The following is an 18,462-nucleotide window of genomic DNA, read 5'->3' as shown; positions in this document are numbered from 1 at the left end:
ATAGCAACATACTAAACGATCGAGTGCTAAGCTAACGGAATGGGTCAAGTCAATCACATCATTCTCCTAATGATGTGATCCCGTTAATCAAATGACAACTCATGTCTATGGCTAGGAAACATAACCATCTTTGATCCAAGCTAGTCAAGTAGAGGCATACTAGTGACACAATGTTTGTCTATGTATTCACACAAGTATTATGTTTCCGGTTAATACAGTTCTAGCATGAATAATAAACATTTATCATGATATAAGGAAATAAATAATAACTTTATTATTGCCTCTAGGGCATATTTCCTTCAGTTATGGCCTCTGAAAATTGTAATTGCACCTAGTCTTGTAGGTTAATTATCTGAATATCTGAAATTATATGGTTGGTTCATAGTTGTTGTTCATGTCACTTATTTATAGGTCAACACTTGTTTCATTCATGCATATTTGTGCAGGAAGGATTGTGTAGAACAGAGGAGAAGGGGCACATGATACCATCCCAGTTTGTTGGCAAACAGGCTCATTTTATTTGCTTTGCACAGATGTGAGTTAAGTAGGTCTATACCATATAAAGTGAGCTAACAAAAGGTGGTTCTCTTCTCTGGTAGAAAGACATGGCTGTGTTGCTGTAGCGCTGTGTTGTTGTAGCAGTCAACAAGACATTGAGTAAAAGGTTGCTTCTCTTTCATCCGAGTGTCATCCGAGTGCAAATCGTGTATTGTTAAGGTTCTGATTAGTTTACACATACTTGTTAGTTCTGACCATGCCTTGCTTAAGGATCGATCAGTATTCATGAAATTTGTTTGCTGCATATGTTCGCACATGTTCCTATCTTAATTAATGTTGGATGTTTGTGTGTGTGTGTGACATTCAAGTCACATATTTGCAATATATGTTGGTATATGTTGTCTGAAACTTCTGCCATTTGACACAGCACAACAAGCTTTAGAAGTAGCTTTCTTCCATCTACAAAAGCTGAGAGGGAGGAGAGGCACATAAGTTTACCACTGAATAAGTTGCTACTTAATGTGAGGCACAAAGATTTACCACTGAATAAGCAGCTCCTTTAGACATGATTGATGCTATAAAACAAAATAATGAAGTCTTGTAACAATCTATATCTCCGGGATTTAGAGGTGCACATAGATAATGCAGTTTTAATTTTTCTGCGTCAAATAAAATGTGTCGGATATGTGAGGCAGATGTTCGAAACATCGTCTCTTACTTGTTGGAGAACTAATTCGTAATTTCTAGTGGTATGCGTTTTTTCCTAATGGTATTCTTAATGAAGATTGATATCTTCCTTTTGGTATTCTTTTTGTTGAAAATTTTGGTGTTCTTATTCTGGTCTGCATGTAATCCTTATGATGCTGATCCTTCTGCTACGGATTGCAGTTAGGCTCCACTACCATTGGGTTGAAGAGTAAGGATGCTGTTGTCCTGGCTGTTGAGAAATGTGTCACCTCACTACTGCTGGTAATTTTGCATCTCCACTTGTTAATTTATATTGTTTCTGTCAAATACTAATTATTCAGCTGTATGCGTGATAACTGTTGATGATCTCTTATGGTTGCAAGAGAAATGCATCCTTGGGCAAAATGTCCATATTCTTATATAGGTCCATTGCTGTCCCCTTCATAGACTTTTGATTTTATTTTCACTATATATTTTTTGTACTAAGCTTCCACTGTTAAGTATCAATAGATGCAGATATTATTCTATAGGGTATATCCAATTTCTTAATGCTCTAACAGGGTAGGTTCTAGTTTTAGCCTAATTTATGCAAATCTGTGGTAACCAAAGGTGACATTCTGCCAAATATTGACAAAATGATTCATGCCTACTTACCAGACTAGGAAAATAATACACTACTAGACAACTATAGAAATATGTACCTGTTTGTTTTCTCAATGCAACTATCCCTTTGTTACCTCCATAACTTATCATCAAGGATCACTGGACATATGGTAATTGAATGAATTTTGTGCACTACTTTATTTATTGTCCCCCTTTGTCAGCCAATTGTTTTTGTTTCTTGTTTGGATGATATGCACAAGTACTTAACACTTGGCTGTGTTAATTAATTCGGATATACATGAAAATTATATGTCGTAGATACTATGTTATCCTCATTTGTCGGCACTATAAGATTTAAATTTTTTTGGTAGCATGTAATTCATTTTCCACATGTTGCAGTTCTCTTATTTCTACTATCTATTCATATCTGCAGATATCTAATGTTCTTGTAAATATGCTAGGTATGATTGAGTAGCGGGCTACTTGGTGCTTCTCATCACAATTCGCCACGACCTGATAGTTTCCATCAGGAGGGCCGATGGCAAGAACTTGGATAACAACATCAATAGTTTATTTCTTTTGTTTATGTAAACTGGAGTGTACTATTTCTAAACTTTGCTGTGTGTATATTTTGTCAATCTATGTTGTAAATTATCCTTTCATGGAGGATTTTGTGAACTACAAATGTTGTAGATACCTGCGGCAGGGTGCATATTAATTGATATATGTGTATGGAATTTTGGAAATACTTATCTTTGCCCAAAATTAGCAATATGATCTGTGTAACGCATTATGCTAGAAAATACTCGATGAAAATTGGGCTGAAAGAAAGAGGCTAATGGGGTGTACCAAATTAAAATTGTGCCTACATCCATGATGATTTCTGTGACAAAAAATAGTGTCCACGTAGGCAGCCATGTCATTCCAATGTGTCCATTGAGAATCCTACATAGCATGGGTCCATGACGGTTGTTTCCGTCATGAAGGTTAGGGCCTGGTTTGGGTTGGGCGGGCCTCGGGCAGATCCTTGACGGTCAAGATCCGTCATGGATAGCATGATGTCAAATCATGACGCGATATACATGACGGATTTGAAATCCGTCATCGATGAGCACCCATGACAGTTTTTCCCTAATCTATGACGGACAAGTACCGTCATGTATTAATAGATTTCTTGTAGTGTATAATGATTGTAAAACGTCCAAAAATGATAATATAACAGCATGGAACAAGCAAAAATTATGGATACGTTGGAGACGTATCAGCATCCCCAACCTTAATTCCTACTCGTCCTCGAGTAGGTAAATGATAAAAACAATTTTTTTTGATGTGGAATGGTGCCTAACATGTTCATCATATATTCTTTTCTTTTGTAGCATGGACATTTGGACTTTTATATGATTCAAAGCAATAGTCTAGTTTTGACATACGTTGATTTGACATTACTTTGTATCCTCACTGTTTAACTAACACCAATTTAATGTACTTTCACTTATTATGACTATCACAATTTTCTATTGATTTCTCACTTTACATTTTCATGCAGCATTACAAACAACAATAACGCAGAGGACAAGCAGAGTAACGTCACTAGGAAAACTACATATCAAGGTACTATGCATCACATAAATCTAAAGCTGTTGTAGGTATCATCCTTCACCAAACTATCAAGTTAATACCTCCTAACAATGATACAAATCTTCAAGATGTAAGGCAACATCAGACTTTGCTAAAGATAAAATACATGCTTCAGTTCCTTCCATGCCGGTTACCTGTATAGTATTGCATATTTCTATAATCACTACACTGATCGCCACCTATTGTAACCGAGTATCATACTCATACTTCTATGTGTTCTCGGTGGTACAAACTGCATATACATCATCATGTATTTGCGTGAGCTTTGTTGATACAGTCCACACATTTGGTTGATATATATGTGATGTTTATCGTCCTGCCATTGTGTGAATGTTTAGCCCAATTGTATTGGAAATTATGTATGATCGACGTTTTGGTGGTAGATTGGGTTGTTTCATGGACAAGTTCATGCTTCTCTTAACCATTTTGGATTTCCGTCTTCTGTTTGCGTGCGAAATATAGTGCCATCGTGCAAGTTGTCCGAAATGTTCGAGCAATGCTTGCTTTGTCGTATAAATTTTAATAATTTTTTAAAGAGTTATAGCAATTGAACTTAGATTTCTATATATGGTCTCATATTGTTCAATGTTGAAAGAAAATGATGTAATGGTTGCTTGACTGTGTTATGTTCTGTTTACCTGTCACCTTTGCTTTATGTGCCATCATTTTAAGTTTTTGCATTTTCAGGGTAATACACTATTAACTCTAAATGTTAAATACGATAGGAAAAATCTAATCGGTTGATGGATAAGATTGTCCACCAAATTTTTTGAATCATTGCCTATTTGTGAAATCTATTATATTCCTGACTAAAATTATTGTCCTCTTTCATTGTTAGGTTACTATGAAAATCCGCTACAAGTCCCGCAGCATGCGTGGGGCATCATCTAGTAGCATTTAGTTTCTCATACCAAAATACTACTACCATCAATTGTCAACCAAAATATACCAGTTCTTAGTATTTCTGAAATACCAAATATATCCATCTCTTCTTAATAACCCTATCACAAGGCACACATCTCTCTCAGTCTTTGTTCTTCCACCTCCCGAACTAGTCGATGACGGCGGCCCGCTCCACCACGCCTCGCCGAAACCATCACCTGCCCTCGACTTGCTCCTGTCCTAATGCCCAGAGTTTTCGCTCGGCCTCCAATCCTCACCCTGCGAGATCCCACTCACTCTGCTGTCCCCCCCTATCATCGCGTTGCTGCAACGACTATGTAGGTGCCGTGATCGTGACCTCGACTGCCCTTGCTCGTGCGCCCTCCCCGGGCTCACCCCGCGCGACCTCGACGACCTCATTTGCTAGGTTTCTCCCTCTCCTTTCTTTCCTACTGTCTATATGCAGTCTTGTTTACATGGCTCCAGAAGTGTTCAAGCCATGAACACGAATCTAGCTACCTTCTTTCATTAGTCAAACAAAAGCGATCATGCAGCTTAAGAGGAAAATTCTACCACACTACTAGTTTCTAAGCTTTCAGTGGAACGATGTGTACAATGAAGAAAATTACAGGAACTATAGGCAACATCAAACTTTTTGGTATCAATGTCAGTGCCAATAATCTGAGAAGCACTAGCTGATTCTGCCCCCTTAGCGGCCTAAAAGTGAAATTTCATGTGTCGAATCTCACTTTCCAGACTCAGTTACATAAGTATGTCCGAATACATTTTACTTTCTTTAAGTTCAACTATACCAAGGCCAAAATTAGCATCAATGGAACATGCTTCAACTTTCGCAGTATTTCATATTGCTCTGAGGCCTACATAGTTGTAATGTGTAAGATATATAGGACAGGAGACAATAACTATTTTTAAAAAATATATTTAGAGGATATTCACAAGAATGTCAAAGTGCCAGACATATTGTTGTCAGCACTTAATAGGGATAAAAATATGGGATGAAATCATGTATCCAGATTACCCATAAAAGAATTGGAACCTTGTGGCACCTTAACACAAGTGATGCTTTCTATAGTATGGAAAACCCCGCATTCTTATGTTTGTTATTTGGATAAGGACCCTAAATTAAGAGAGATTTCCGCAAAAATAAATACAACAGAGAAACAACCCATTTGATGCTAAGTTGCTAACGGTTGCATTTGAAATTAAATAAACAAATCATTGGTAATAATAGAGAAAATTCAATGGGCATTTCATGCAAGTTTGTTTAGTAGCATGTAAAAAACCAGAACAATCCTCGTTGCTGGGCAGTATGTAGATAAACTAGCTAGCTAGCTCGACGGAGAAGAATGCGGTGAGACCGAGGGCATCTCATCAGAAGGACAGATGGACGAACCTAGATGTTGCGGCATTGCGTCTCGGCCTGGGATCGCTTGTCGAGGTTGGGGACCATGCGGAAGCGACGCCAGCAGTTCTTAACGAGCGGCCGATGGCCTCCTGCCACCGGCGCTGCGCATCCTCTGAAGGATTCTTTGCTGAAACCTCGAATGTCTTGAGGAAATCCATGGATTTTTTGCGTAGGTAAGACATGATTGATGATTGATTAATCCAATTGATTGATCAACTCTCAGTCCGTCTCTTCCTCCTACTTCTCTGTCCCCTCCGATCGGCCCATGTATAGTTGATAAATATAGCCTTGTTTATTTTTGGTAGGTTGTTCAATGGCCTAGGTATTTCTTCATTAAAAGATCGCAAAAATAATAATAAATGACTCACTACGTTCCCTCCTATCGATAAGCCTAGGAATTCTCCCATGATGATTTTTGTTTGTCATTGACACATGGACACACCCAGAGGTGCCCGTTTCCAGTGTCTTTTATAGTAGTAACATTGCAAAACCCTAATGCTGGGTTGGTTATGATTGTACGCTACCTTAACATCAAGGAGATCTTTAAATCTCGTTTCTAAAGAGAAATTACTAGTTTGCGCTAATAGATGGCGAGATCATAATGCTAAATTTATAGTTTATAATTTATAAAATAAATATAATTTATAATAAACTCTTGTACTTTATTACAATTTATTCTAGCACGGTATAATATAAGTGGATATATTTCTTATTACTTAGTTAGCTTGCTTTGTTCCATCAAACATAGTTAGCTTATTTTCACTATTGTTACTTAGTTACCTTAGTTAACCACATGACAATGATGCTAAATATTAAATATAACGCTCTTTGTAATTACACTAGTTTTCGCAATTTGTAGACATTTTCCTTAATAAGTCTTGAAACAAAATCCCTTTGAAGCATTGTTTCCTTAAAATGGAAAAATTGCGTGTCTTTTAACAAGACCTTAAAACCAATTTCTTAAATACAAAATTGAACAAAAAAAGGCATAAACTTATTTGAAATAATTTTAAAAAAAACTAGCATATGTTTTTTACGTGTTTGTTTGTGTGTTCTTATGTGTTTTAATATCCTTCTACATTGTTTCCTTATAAACATTATAAAGTATATTGCTTAACAAATATCTCGATAATGGTTTCTATTCTATATTTACTATATCGTGTACAAATAACTTGAAATATTAGTTGTAGAGATAGTTTTATCTAATGGCGGAGAAGTGTAAAATCCTAGTGTCTTCGACCGTAGGATTTACTTTTTGACTGGATCTTGTCATGTGGCACCTCGAGAATATTCTACAAACTAGCCTAGCTATTTGGTCCATGATTCTCTAGAACAATCCTCTTAGAGCATAGCAACATGACGCACGCATTTTGTGCTCTTGTGTAGGGATGCAAGCTTGGCGGGCTACTGGGCAACACCATAATAAAAATGAAGTGTTAATTTTAAGTATCGATGAACTCATATTAAATTTATGGATGAGTTCCGTGGGACGAAGCAGGTCGTAGCTTGCACCCATACTCTTGTGTCCCGAGACAAACTTCCCGCCTGCACATTGCCATGGTTGGTCATCACAAAACCTCCCCAAGCAAAGTTCGCCCTGCCACTGTGGTCCAATATAGTAAGTTCCATGAGTCGACAAAGGCACAAAACTATTGACATATATAGCTTATTGCACAAAAATATGTGACACCAAACTTCAAACTTTTAACCTTGCCATTTAAATAGAAACATATGTACATAATAGTAGGATGGGTGGCATGCTAAATATCCAACTATCATTACCTGGAGTGAAAAACAATCACTAAAGATTAATATTATTTAAGGCAAAAGTTGAATCTGTATTTTATCCAGGATGTTCATATGCTCATTTTCTATACAAATTTGTATACAACATAAAGAATACCGACATTTTTTTTCATAGTACAATCTTTGTTTTGCCCTCCATCACCCCAAGAGCCATTTTGCTAGTCCAAAAGGTGTTTCTCCTCATTTCAAAGGTAATAAACATCGAGGTGCTTTGCGTATTGTGTTTAAACTAGGAAACTATTGTTTGCAAATTGCAATTTGGCTAACAGCAGTTCAAGATAAATTGGTTTAGTCTCTTTTGCCTTTTATTTCCTTGCCAATAGTTTGCTGAAACAAGTAGAACGACAAATTGCAACACAACATAGCTATGAAGATATAATTGCAAAGTCATGATTCACAAACTTTGACCAAATTTATAGAGAAAATTATCTATATAGTGCCAAATCAAGATTCACATTGTGTTGCAGGGCTGCGAAATACCAAGATACATGTGTCACTTACAGAGTTGAGAGGCAGGTTGGGTTGACTGGTAGCTACTACTAGTGACGTGGTACCTGGGTCTTCTTGCGCTTGCAGGAGCGCGCCCACCATTCCTGCCCGACGCCGTCGATGGTGCCGCCGCCGCTCACGGACAGGCCGTCCACGCCGTAGATGTACAGCCACTTCATCGGGTCCCTCCCCGCCCACTCGTCCGGACTCGCCGGCGCCACGATCGTCCCGGCAATCTGGCCAGCGCCACCGCCAACATCAAGAAACGCACGCGAGAAACAAGGGACCGCGCGAACCTGTTCGCAGCGGAGCGCACGTACCAGCAGCTTGAGCTTCTTCTTGCAGGGGCCGGAGAGCTGCACCGGCCAGATCCGGTAGGCCTTGGCGACGGGCACGGCGAGCACGGCCTGCTCCTCGGAGCCGCACGCCGCCGTCCACGCGTCCACGAACACCTAACCATCCATCAAAACAGAGCGCGCCGAGAGCATAATTAACCACGGCGATCGATCCACGCGTAACAATCAATCTGAGAGAGTGCATATATGCGTTACCTGCGTGACGTTGGCAATGCCGTCGCCGACGGCGCCGAAGTCGTCGAGGGTGAGGAGGACGCGGGCCTCGGCGGCGCCGGAGAAATACAGGACGGCCGCGCCGGCGACCGCCACGAGCCCACGCAGCACGGACGCCGCCGGAATCCTCGCCCCGGGCACCATTCCCGCGCCGAATAAATCACCTAGCTAGCTCTGCTCGGGGCGCGCACCGCCGCACCGCTGGCACCGAGCGGCATAAAGAACTGAAGACGGGAAGCGGCGAGAGCAGATTGCTTGCACGACACCTAGCATGTGCCGCTCTTGTACCTGGCTCGCTTTTTCCCGGGAAGCAAGTGAATTTCGTCCGTGATTTTGTCGGGCGATCGCGAGATTTCCGCATGTGGCAAAGGGGTCGTTTGAGTTGCCTCCGGATTGGGCAACACATTGCTGCGCTTTCGTTTGATTCATATCCATGTCTTGATTGAAATGCACTGTATATTGCTTTATGTAGGTTTTTTTTAAACTTGCTTTATGTAGATTGGTATAATTGGACAAGTGCTTTACTATGAGGCAAGTTATAGGATGGTAAAACGAGCCACAGAATCGGCAAGAGTTTCTGAAGAGTGGAAGGGGATCAGCCGATCAGGGGAATTTTGTGCAAAGGCTGCATGAGTCGTCTAAGATTGATTTAGAGTTCTGTTTTCTTTTTCAGTTTTGCTAAAGCACATCTAAATGTGCCATAAGTATTGCACATCTAAGTCATATGTCATTGATCTTACATTGAGATTCGAGTGAATATTTTCTTTCTTTTTTTTCTTTTTTCTTTCTTTTTATATGTGGGTGATTTAGAGGTTTATTATTTTCCTTTTAAGTAGCGATGAAGACTAGGTCAAAGTTATCTCTCCCTATCAACGGAAATGTCGCCTCTCACTGAAAGAATAATCCTCATAGATCGGTCTATATTTATTTAAGTATTTAAGACCGGGTCGGAGTAGCGCTTTGTTATCAACAGAGATGTCGTCTCTCGCTGAAAAAACAATCAACATAAATTGAATTAGAAGTTCTTTTCTCTAAGAAAACTGAAAACATGGTCGAAGTTGCGAAGTCGCTATCAAGGGAATGTGGTGTCCCATTGAGATATTAATCCGTATTACTGAGACCGGACAGTGTCAAACCTGGGATACCATCATCCTCCTAATCATTCAACCACTTGTTGCTTTCAGGGTAAGTTTTTGGTTAGACTAGGTATTCTATCATAGTGGCACACCATAAATAGTTGTTTTGTGGTGCGTTAAATCTTTATTATTAAAGGGGAGTTGGTAGTCTCACCTCACTGGTTTAGTTTCGCCTCACCACCCATCAACCCCCTCCATGTTAGTTTTTTTCTCCCTCCACTAAAAATCGAATCGATTCGCCAGACACTCCTTGTTCGTTTTTCCTAAGTTCGCGGGGATCGTAAGATGAGAATGAAAACAGACTTAGGAATTGAATCGGAAATTCCGATTTCTGTTTAATTTGGTAAGTAGTGGCAGGACATTTCTGTTGTAATTTGGTAAGATAAGAAAAGATATCTGAGTTGTGTTGGGAAAGTTGCGATTGTGATTCACTAGTAGAGATAATGATATATAATAAATGGCGTAGTGTGTGGGATTAGGGATTTGTTATTGAGAAACATATCTAATTTTGTTTTGGAAGGTTATTGGGAAAAAATTGTGTGGAATTAATCCTTAAGTTTGTTTTCATTATCTGTGGCGAGCCCTCGGATAAAAAAATCCCGTCGTCCCGCTTTCATTCTCATCTTACGATCTTGGCACACGAACAAATAAACAAAGGTGGAAGAGAAAACCGGCTGAGGCAAAGGGAAAAAAGAAACACGCACAATAAATAAAGAGTTGGTTCGAGCGAGACAATGGAACAAATGATCGAACCAACTCTTTATTGATGATGACGTAGACTTATACAGTGGGAATGGTCATCTATGAGAGACACGACGGTTTGTAGAGACGTCGTTCCAGGGAATCGTCATGACAGTTGCTAGAATCCTGGAACCACACGCATGAGAAAAGGAGCAGGGATTATCCCATATAACCGCAAGGGTTATATTTTCAACACTCTCCCTAATCACCGCTTGATTGTGGTTATATTTTTAACACTCTCCCTAATCACCGCTTGATTGTATGGTAGTTCATCGTCTGATAACTTCTTCAAACCCAGTGGACAAATAAGGAGAAAATGATGCAACATATTAATAGTTATTGCCTTCTGTCAACTCAATATGAGAAAACCCATGGAATTCAGAGAACAATAAATATGCCATATATAATTTCCTAAAAAACCCGGTGGTGAAAACAGAAAGTATGACATATGAGCTTGTGTTGGTATAACCTCATTAAAAACCTTTATGATAACCTGTAAAGTAAACTTATGAAGTAAAAAAGGGTATAATATGATGCTTTGAACATGAACCATCCAGGAAGATACTGTTGGGGAACGTAGCATGTGATTTCAAAAAAATTCTACGATCACGCAAGATCTATCTAGGAGATGCATAGCAACGAGAGGGGGGGAGTGTGTCCACGTACCCTCGTAGACCGAAAGCGGAAGCGTTAGGTTAACGCGGTTGATGTATTCGAACGTCTTCATGATCCAACCGATCTTAGTACCGAACGTACGGCACCTCCGTGTTCAGCACACGTTCAGCTCGATGACGTCCCTCGAACTCTTGATCCAACAGAGGGTCGAGGGAGAGTTCTCTCAGCACGATGGCGTGGTGACGGTGATGGTGATGTGATCCGCGCAGGGCTTCTCCTAAGCACTACGACGCTATGACCGGAGGCGTAAACTGTGGAGGGGGCACCGCACACGGCTAAGAGAACACTTGATGTGCTTTGGGGTGCCCCCCTGCCCCCGTATATAAAGGAGGAGGGGAGGAGGCCGGCCACCAGGGGCGCGCCAGGGAGAGGGGAGTCCTACTAGGACTCCAATCCTAGTAGGATTCGGCTCCCCCCCCCCATTTTTTCCTTCTTCCGGAGGGGGAAAGGGGGAAAGGAGAGGGAGTAGGAGAAGGAAGGCGCCGCCCCCTTCCCTAATCCAATTCGGCCTCCTCCCTTGTGGGTGGCGTGTCAGCCCCTTGTGGGCTGGTTAGCCTCCCTCCTATGGCCCATATGGCCCATATCTTTCCCCGGGGGGTTCCGGTAACCCCTCCGGTACTCCGGTATGTACCCGATAAACTCCGAAACCCTTCCGGTGTCCGAATACTACCTTCAAATATATCAATCTTTACCTCTCGACCATTTCGAGACTCCTCGTCATGTCCGTGATCTCATCCGGGACTCCGAACAAACTTCGGTCACCAAAACACATAACTCATAATACAAATCGTCATCAAACGTTAAGCGTGCGGACCCTACGGGTTCCAGAACTATGTAGACATGACCGAGACACCTCTCCGGTCAATAACCTATAGCAGAACCTGGATGCTCATATTGGCTCCCACATATTCTACGAAGATCTTTATCGGTCGAACCGTAATGACAACATACGTTATTCCCTTTACCATCGGTATGTTACTTGCCCGAGATTCGATCGTCGGTATCTTTATACCTAGTTCAATCTCGTTACCGGCAAGTCTCTTTACTCGTTCAGTAATGCATCATCCCGTAACTAACTCATTAGTCACATTGCTTGCAAGGCTTATTATGATGTGCATTACCGAGAGGGCCCAGAGATACCTCTCCGATACTCGGAGTGACAAATCCTAATCTCGATCTATGCCAACCCAACAAAACACCTTCGGAGATACCTATAGAGCATCTTTATAATGACCCAGTTACGTTGTGACGTTTGATAGCACACAAGGTATTCCTCCGGTATTCGGGAGTTGCATAATCTCATAGTCAAAGGAATATGTATAAGTCATGAAGAAAGCATAAGCAATGAAACTTAACGATCATTATGCTAAGCTAACGGATGGGTCCTGTCCATCACATCATTCTCCTAATGATGTGATTCCATTCATCAAATGACTACACATGTCTATGGTTAGGAAACTTAACCATCTTTGATTAACGAGCTAGTCTAGTAGAGGCATACTAGGGACACTTTGTTTTGTCTATGTATTCACACATGTATCAAGTTTCCGGTTAATACAATTCTAGCATCAATAATAGATATTTATCATGATATAAGGAAATATAAATAACAACTTTATTATTGCCTCTAGGTCATATTTCCTTCAGTCTCCCACTTGCACTAAGTCAATAATCTAGTTCACATCGCCATGTGATTTAACACCAATAGTTCACATCTTTATGTGATTAACATCCATAGTTCACATCGCCATGTGACCAATACCCAAAGGGTTTACTAGAGTCAATAATCTAGTTCACATCGCTATGTGATTAACACCCAAAGAGTACTAAGGTGTGATCATGTTTTGCTTGTGAGAGAAGTTTAGTCAACGGGTCTGCCACATTCAGAGCCGTATGTATTTTGCAAATTTTCTATGTCTACAATGCTCTGCATGGAGCTACTTTAGCTAATTGCTCCCACTTTCAATATGTATCCAGATTGAGACTCAGAGTCATCCGGATCGGTGTAAAAGTTTGCATCGACGTAACTCTTTACGATGAACTCTTTATCACCTCCATTACCGAGAAATATTTCCTTAGTCCTCTTAGGTAACTAAGGATAAATTTGACCGCTGTCCAGTGATCCACTCCTGGATGACTATCGTACCCCCTTGCCAAACTCATGGCAAGGTACACAATAGGTCTGGTACACAACATAGCATACTTTATAGAACCTATGGCTGAGGCATAGGGAATGACTTTCATTCTCTTTCTATTTTCTGCCATGGCCGGGTTTCGAGTGTTACTCAACTTTACACCTTGCAATACAGGAAAGAACTCCTTCTTTGACTGTTCCATTTTGAACTACATCAAAATCTTGTCAAGGTATGTACTCATTGAAAAATCTTATCAAGCGTCTTGATCTATCTCTTCGGATCTTGATGCCCAATATGTAAGCAACTTCACTGAGGTCTTTCTTTGAAAACTCCTTTCAAACACTCCTTTATGCTTTCCAGAAAATTCTACATCATTTCCGATCAACAATATGTCATTCACATATACTTATCAAAAAGGTTGTAGTGCTCCCACTCACTTTCTTGTAAATACCGGCTTCACCACAAGTCTGTATAAAACTATATGCTTTGATATATTCATCAAAGCGTATATTCCAACTCCGAGATGCTTGCACTAGTCCATAGATGGATCGCTGGAGCTTGCACATCTTGGTAGCACCTTTAGGATTGGCAAAACCTTCTGGTTGCATAATATACAACTTTACTTTAATAAATCCATTATGGAATGTAGTTTTGATATCCATTTGCCAGATTTCATAAATTGCGGCAATTGCTAACATGATTTGGACAGACTTAAGCATCCCTACGGGTGAGAAGGTCTCATCGTAGTCAACTCCTTGAACTTGTCGAAAACCTTTCGCAACAAGTCGAGCTTTGTAGATAGTAACATTACCGTTAGCGTCAATCTTCTTCTTGAAGGTCCATTTTTTCTCTATGGCTTGCCGATCATCGGGCAAGTCAACCAAAGTCCACACTTTGTTCTCATACATGGATCCCATCTCAGATTTCATGGCCTCAAGCCATTTCGCGGAATCTGGGATCATCATCTTTTCCTCATAGTTCGTAGGTTCGTCATGGTCTAGTAGCATAACCTCCAGAACAGGATTACCGTACCACTCTGGTGAGGAACGTACTCTGGTTGACCTACGAGGTTCGGTAGTAACTTGATCTGAAGTTTCATGATCATTATCATTAACTTCCTCACTAGTTGGTGTAGGCATCACTGGGACATATTTCTATGATGAACTACTTTCCAATTCGGGAGAAGGTACAATTACCTCATCAAGTTCTACTTTCCTCCCACTCACTTCTTTCGAGAGAAACTCCTTCTTTAGAAAGGATCCATTCTTAGCAACAAAGATCTTGCCTTCGGATCTGTCATAGAAGTTGTACCCAACAGTCTCTTTTGGGAATCCTATGAAGACGCGCTTCTCCGATTTGGGTTCGAGCTTATCAGGCTGAAGCTTTTTCACATAAGCATCGCAACCCCAAACTTTAAGAAACGACAGCTTAGGTTTCTTGCCAAACCACAGTTCATACGGTGTCATCTCAACAGATTTAGATGGTACCCTATTCAACGTGAATGCAGTTGTCTCTAATGCATAACCCCAAAATGATAGTGGTAAATCAGTAAGAGACATCATAGATCGCACCATATCTAATAAAGAACGGTTATGACGCTCGGACACACCTTTACGTTGTGGTGTTCTAGGTGGCATGAGTTGTGAAACTATTCCACATTGTTTTAAATGAAGGTCAAACTCGTAACTCAAATATTTGTCTCCGCGATCAGATCGTAGAAACTTTATTTTCTTATTACGATGATTCTCCACTTCACTCTAAAATTCTTTGGACTTTTCAAATGTTTCAGACTTGTGTTTCATTAAGTAGATATACCCATATCTGGTCAAATCATCTGTGCAGGTCAGAAAATAACGATACCCGCCGTGAGCCTCAACACTCATTGGATCGCATACATTGGTATGTATTATTTCCAATAAGTGATCAGTGCTCGCTCCATTGTTCCGGAGAACGGAGTTTTAGTCATCTTGCCCAGGAGGCATGGTTCGTAAGCATCAAATGACTCATAATCAAGTAATTCCAAAAGTTCATCTGCATGGAATTTCTTCATGCGCTTTACACCAATATGACCTAAACGGCAGTGCCACAAATATGTTGCACTATCATTATCAACTTTGCATCTATTGGCATCAATATTATGAATATGTGTATCACTACGATCGAGATTCTATAAACCATTTACATTGGGTGTATGTGTTGGGGAACGTAGTAATTTCAAAAAAAAATCCTACGCACACACAGGATCATGGTGATGCATAGCAACGAGAGGGGAGAGTGTTGTCCACGTACCCTCGTAGACCGAAAGCAGAAGCGTTAGCACAACGCGGTTGATGTAGTCGTACGTCTTCACGATCCGACCGATCAAGTACCGAACGCACGGCACCTCCGAGTTCAGCACACGTTCAGCTCGATGACGTCCCTCGAACTCCGATCCAACCGAGTGTTGAGGGAGAGTTTCATCAGCACGACGGCGTGGTGACGATGATGATGTTCTACCGACGCAGGGCTTCGCCTAAGCACCGCTACGATATTATCGAGGTGGATTCTGGTGGAGGGGGGCACCGCACACGGCTAAGAGATCAATGATCAATTGTTGTCTCTTTGGGGTGCCCTCCTGCCCCCGTATATAAAGCAGCAAGGGGGGAAAGAGGCGGCCAGCCAGGAGGAGGCGCACCAGGAGGACTCCTACTCCCACCGGGAGTAGGACTCCCTCCCTTCCTTGTTGGATTAGGAGAAGGGGGGAAGGAGGAGGGAGAGAGGAAGGAAAGGGGGCGCCGCCTGTCGGTGTCAAAACCGGCGGATCTCGGGTAGGGGGTCCCGAACTGTGCGTCTAAGGCGGATGGTAACAGGAGGCGGGGCACACGATGTTTACCCAGGTTTGGGCACTCTCGATGGAGGTAATACCCTACTTCCTGCTTGATTGATCTTGATGATATAAGTATTACAAGAGTTGATCTACCACGAGATCGTAGAGGCTAAACCCTAGAAGCCAGCCTATGGTATGATTGTTGTTGTCCTACGGACTAAACCCTCCGGTTTATATAGACACCGGAGGGGGCTAGGGTTACATAGAGTCGGTTACAAGGGAGGAGATCTACATATCCGTATTGCCAAGCTTGCCTTCCACGCCAAGGAGAGTCCCATCCGGACACGGGACGAAGTCTTCAATCGTGTATCTTCATAGTCCAACAGTCCGGCCAAAGGATATAGTTCGGCTGTCCGAGGACCCCCTAATCCAGGACTCCCTCAGTGGCCCCTGAACCAGGCTTCAATGACGATGAGTCCGGCGCGCAGATTGTCTTCAGCATTGCAAGGCGGGTTCCTCCTCCGAATACTCCATAGAAGATTCTGAACACAAGGATAGTGTCCGGCTCTGCAAAACAAATTCCACATACCATTGTAGAGAGAATAATATTTCCACAAATCTAATCTGCTGACAGCTTTTCATAATGTGACGTTCTGCCGTGGTCTGGTCATGACGAACCGTTTTTCCGAGCCTGCCACTACACGTGTTGCAAGGCGGTTTCCTTGGCACGTCCTGTCGAAGCAGAGATCATGTCCCTCTTTTCACGGGATTCTCATCAATACGGGTGTGGGTAACCCAATCGTGCCTGCTGGTATGACTCCTCGATTTTAGGCAAGTTCCAAACGGCCACGCGGGGGATGCTTGATATTCACCCTCTCTATAAAGGGGCCAAGGCTTGTCCTTTTCTTCACACGCTCGATCCTTCCCTTCCCCCCACCTTGAATTCCAACACTCAAGGCTCAGGCTAAGCGCTTCGGACCTTCAATCATGTCCGGATCCAACCTTCAAGGCCGGTGGATGGCCTCCTCTGTCACAGAGGAGGACATCAAGAAGCTAAGAGAAGCCAGGTATCTGACCGCCGAAATCTCGCACAGGCTGCCTGCTCAAGGGCAGGTCATCCCCACTCCCGAACCCAACGAGAGTGTCGTATATATTTCCCACTTCCTCTGAGGGCTAGGCTTTAGTCTTGATCCCTTTGTTGGAGGGCTTATGTTCTACTACGGGCTCGATTTCCATGATCTGGCTTCGAATTCCATCCTTCACATCTCGTCGTTCATCGTCGTGTGTGAAGCCTTCCTCTGCATCACTCCACACTTCGGCTTATGGCTCAAGACATTCAATGTAAAGCCGAAGATGATTGAGGGGCGACATGCAGAGTGCGGAGGTGCCATAATAAACAAAGGTGCCGATGCTCCATGGCCAAAGGGTTCCTTCCCGGAGACATCCAAGTTATGGCAGCGGGAATGGTTTTACATCACCGCTCCCCGAAGTGCTAAGTGGGTAGCTGCCCCCGCCTTCCGTCCGGACCCTCCGCCACAATTGGCGTCATGGGTCAACAAAGGGCTGGACTGGGGGCCAGCTAATGATGTGCTGACATTGCAGAGCCGCATCCGAGATCTCTTCGAGGGAGATGTCAGCCTTGTCAAGGTAATGCAAGTCATGCTAGTTCATCGGGTCCTGCCATGCCAACGTCGATCTCTCCGTATGTGGGAGTTCAACCCGGAAGGACCGCGAACTATTCAGCAATTCTTCGGCGCGACGCTCGAAGAGATGTATGGATTGTTCTTCGAATCACGCATAAAGTGTTTGGACACCACCGAGGATGTGGGTCTTAACTGCAATCGCCCAGACACCCAAGTAAGTAATTCCACGGCCAAACATGTTGTCTCTTTATTTATCACAACATCATTCTGAAAAGTCGGTATGTGACCAGGACTGGATAAAAAAGGCGAAGATGATCAGGTGTTCGGCCCCCCTTCCCGAAGGCTCACCGGATCATGTACTTGCCAGGATGCTTGAGCTTGCGCCTTATCAAGCGCCATCAGGGGAAGATAAAGGGGGGAATAAAGAAGCCGAAAGCGGGCCTCACTCATTATTCATCCAAACCGGGGGAATTAGTGCCTCCGCAAAGGAGTATAACCGGGGAGAAGAATCTAAAATTCCCTCTCCCCAAGGAAGGAAGAGGACCGCCTCTGAAGACTTGGAAACGATGGTTTCCAAACAAGGGAAGAAATCTTCGCCAGGGAGCCCTGCCTCGGAGGGCGTCCTTACCGCACAATGCCCGCAAGGGGCTCAGCCCTCCACCGAGTTGTAAGTAAACAGAAGTACTTCATAGTAAATATATCCTACTTTATTTCTGAGAACAATAACC

General features: G+C 42.3%; 1 protein-coding gene across 2 annotated transcripts; it reads right to left on the bottom strand.

The window, feature by feature from the left end:
• Positions 1-4,962: 4,962 nt before the first annotated feature.
• On the bottom strand, positions 4,963-9,165 carry LOC109786756 (probable polygalacturonase At1g80170). Of its 2 annotated transcripts, none has more exons than XM_040390439.3 (4): positions 8,581-9,165; positions 8,350-8,481; positions 8,095-8,265; positions 4,963-7,337 (listed from the first exon to the last, which is right to left on the bottom strand). In XM_040390439.3, exons 1-4 carry the CDS (start codon positions 8,740-8,742, stop codon positions 7,062-7,064), a joined length of 741 nt encoding a protein of 246 aa, XP_040246373.1. In that variant the 5' UTR covers positions 8,743-9,165; the 3' UTR covers positions 4,963-7,061. The 2 variants fall into 2 exon arrangements, with proteins under 2 accessions (XP_040246373.1, XP_040246376.1); XM_040390442.3 differs by having other exon boundaries at positions 7,158-7,337; positions 8,042-8,265; positions 8,581-9,156.
• Between the last annotated feature and the right edge of the window lie 9,297 nt (positions 9,166-18,462).

Source organism: Aegilops tauschii, chromosome 1 (genome assembly GCF_002575655.3).
Source record: "Aegilops tauschii subsp. strangulata cultivar AL8/78 chromosome 1, Aet v6.0, whole genome shotgun sequence".
In the NCBI taxonomy this organism is placed as follows: domain Eukaryota; kingdom Viridiplantae; phylum Streptophyta; class Magnoliopsida; order Poales; family Poaceae; genus Aegilops; species Aegilops tauschii.
The sequence above is the reverse complement of the archived record's forward strand: the minus strand, read 5'-3'. Positions and strand labels throughout refer to the sequence as shown.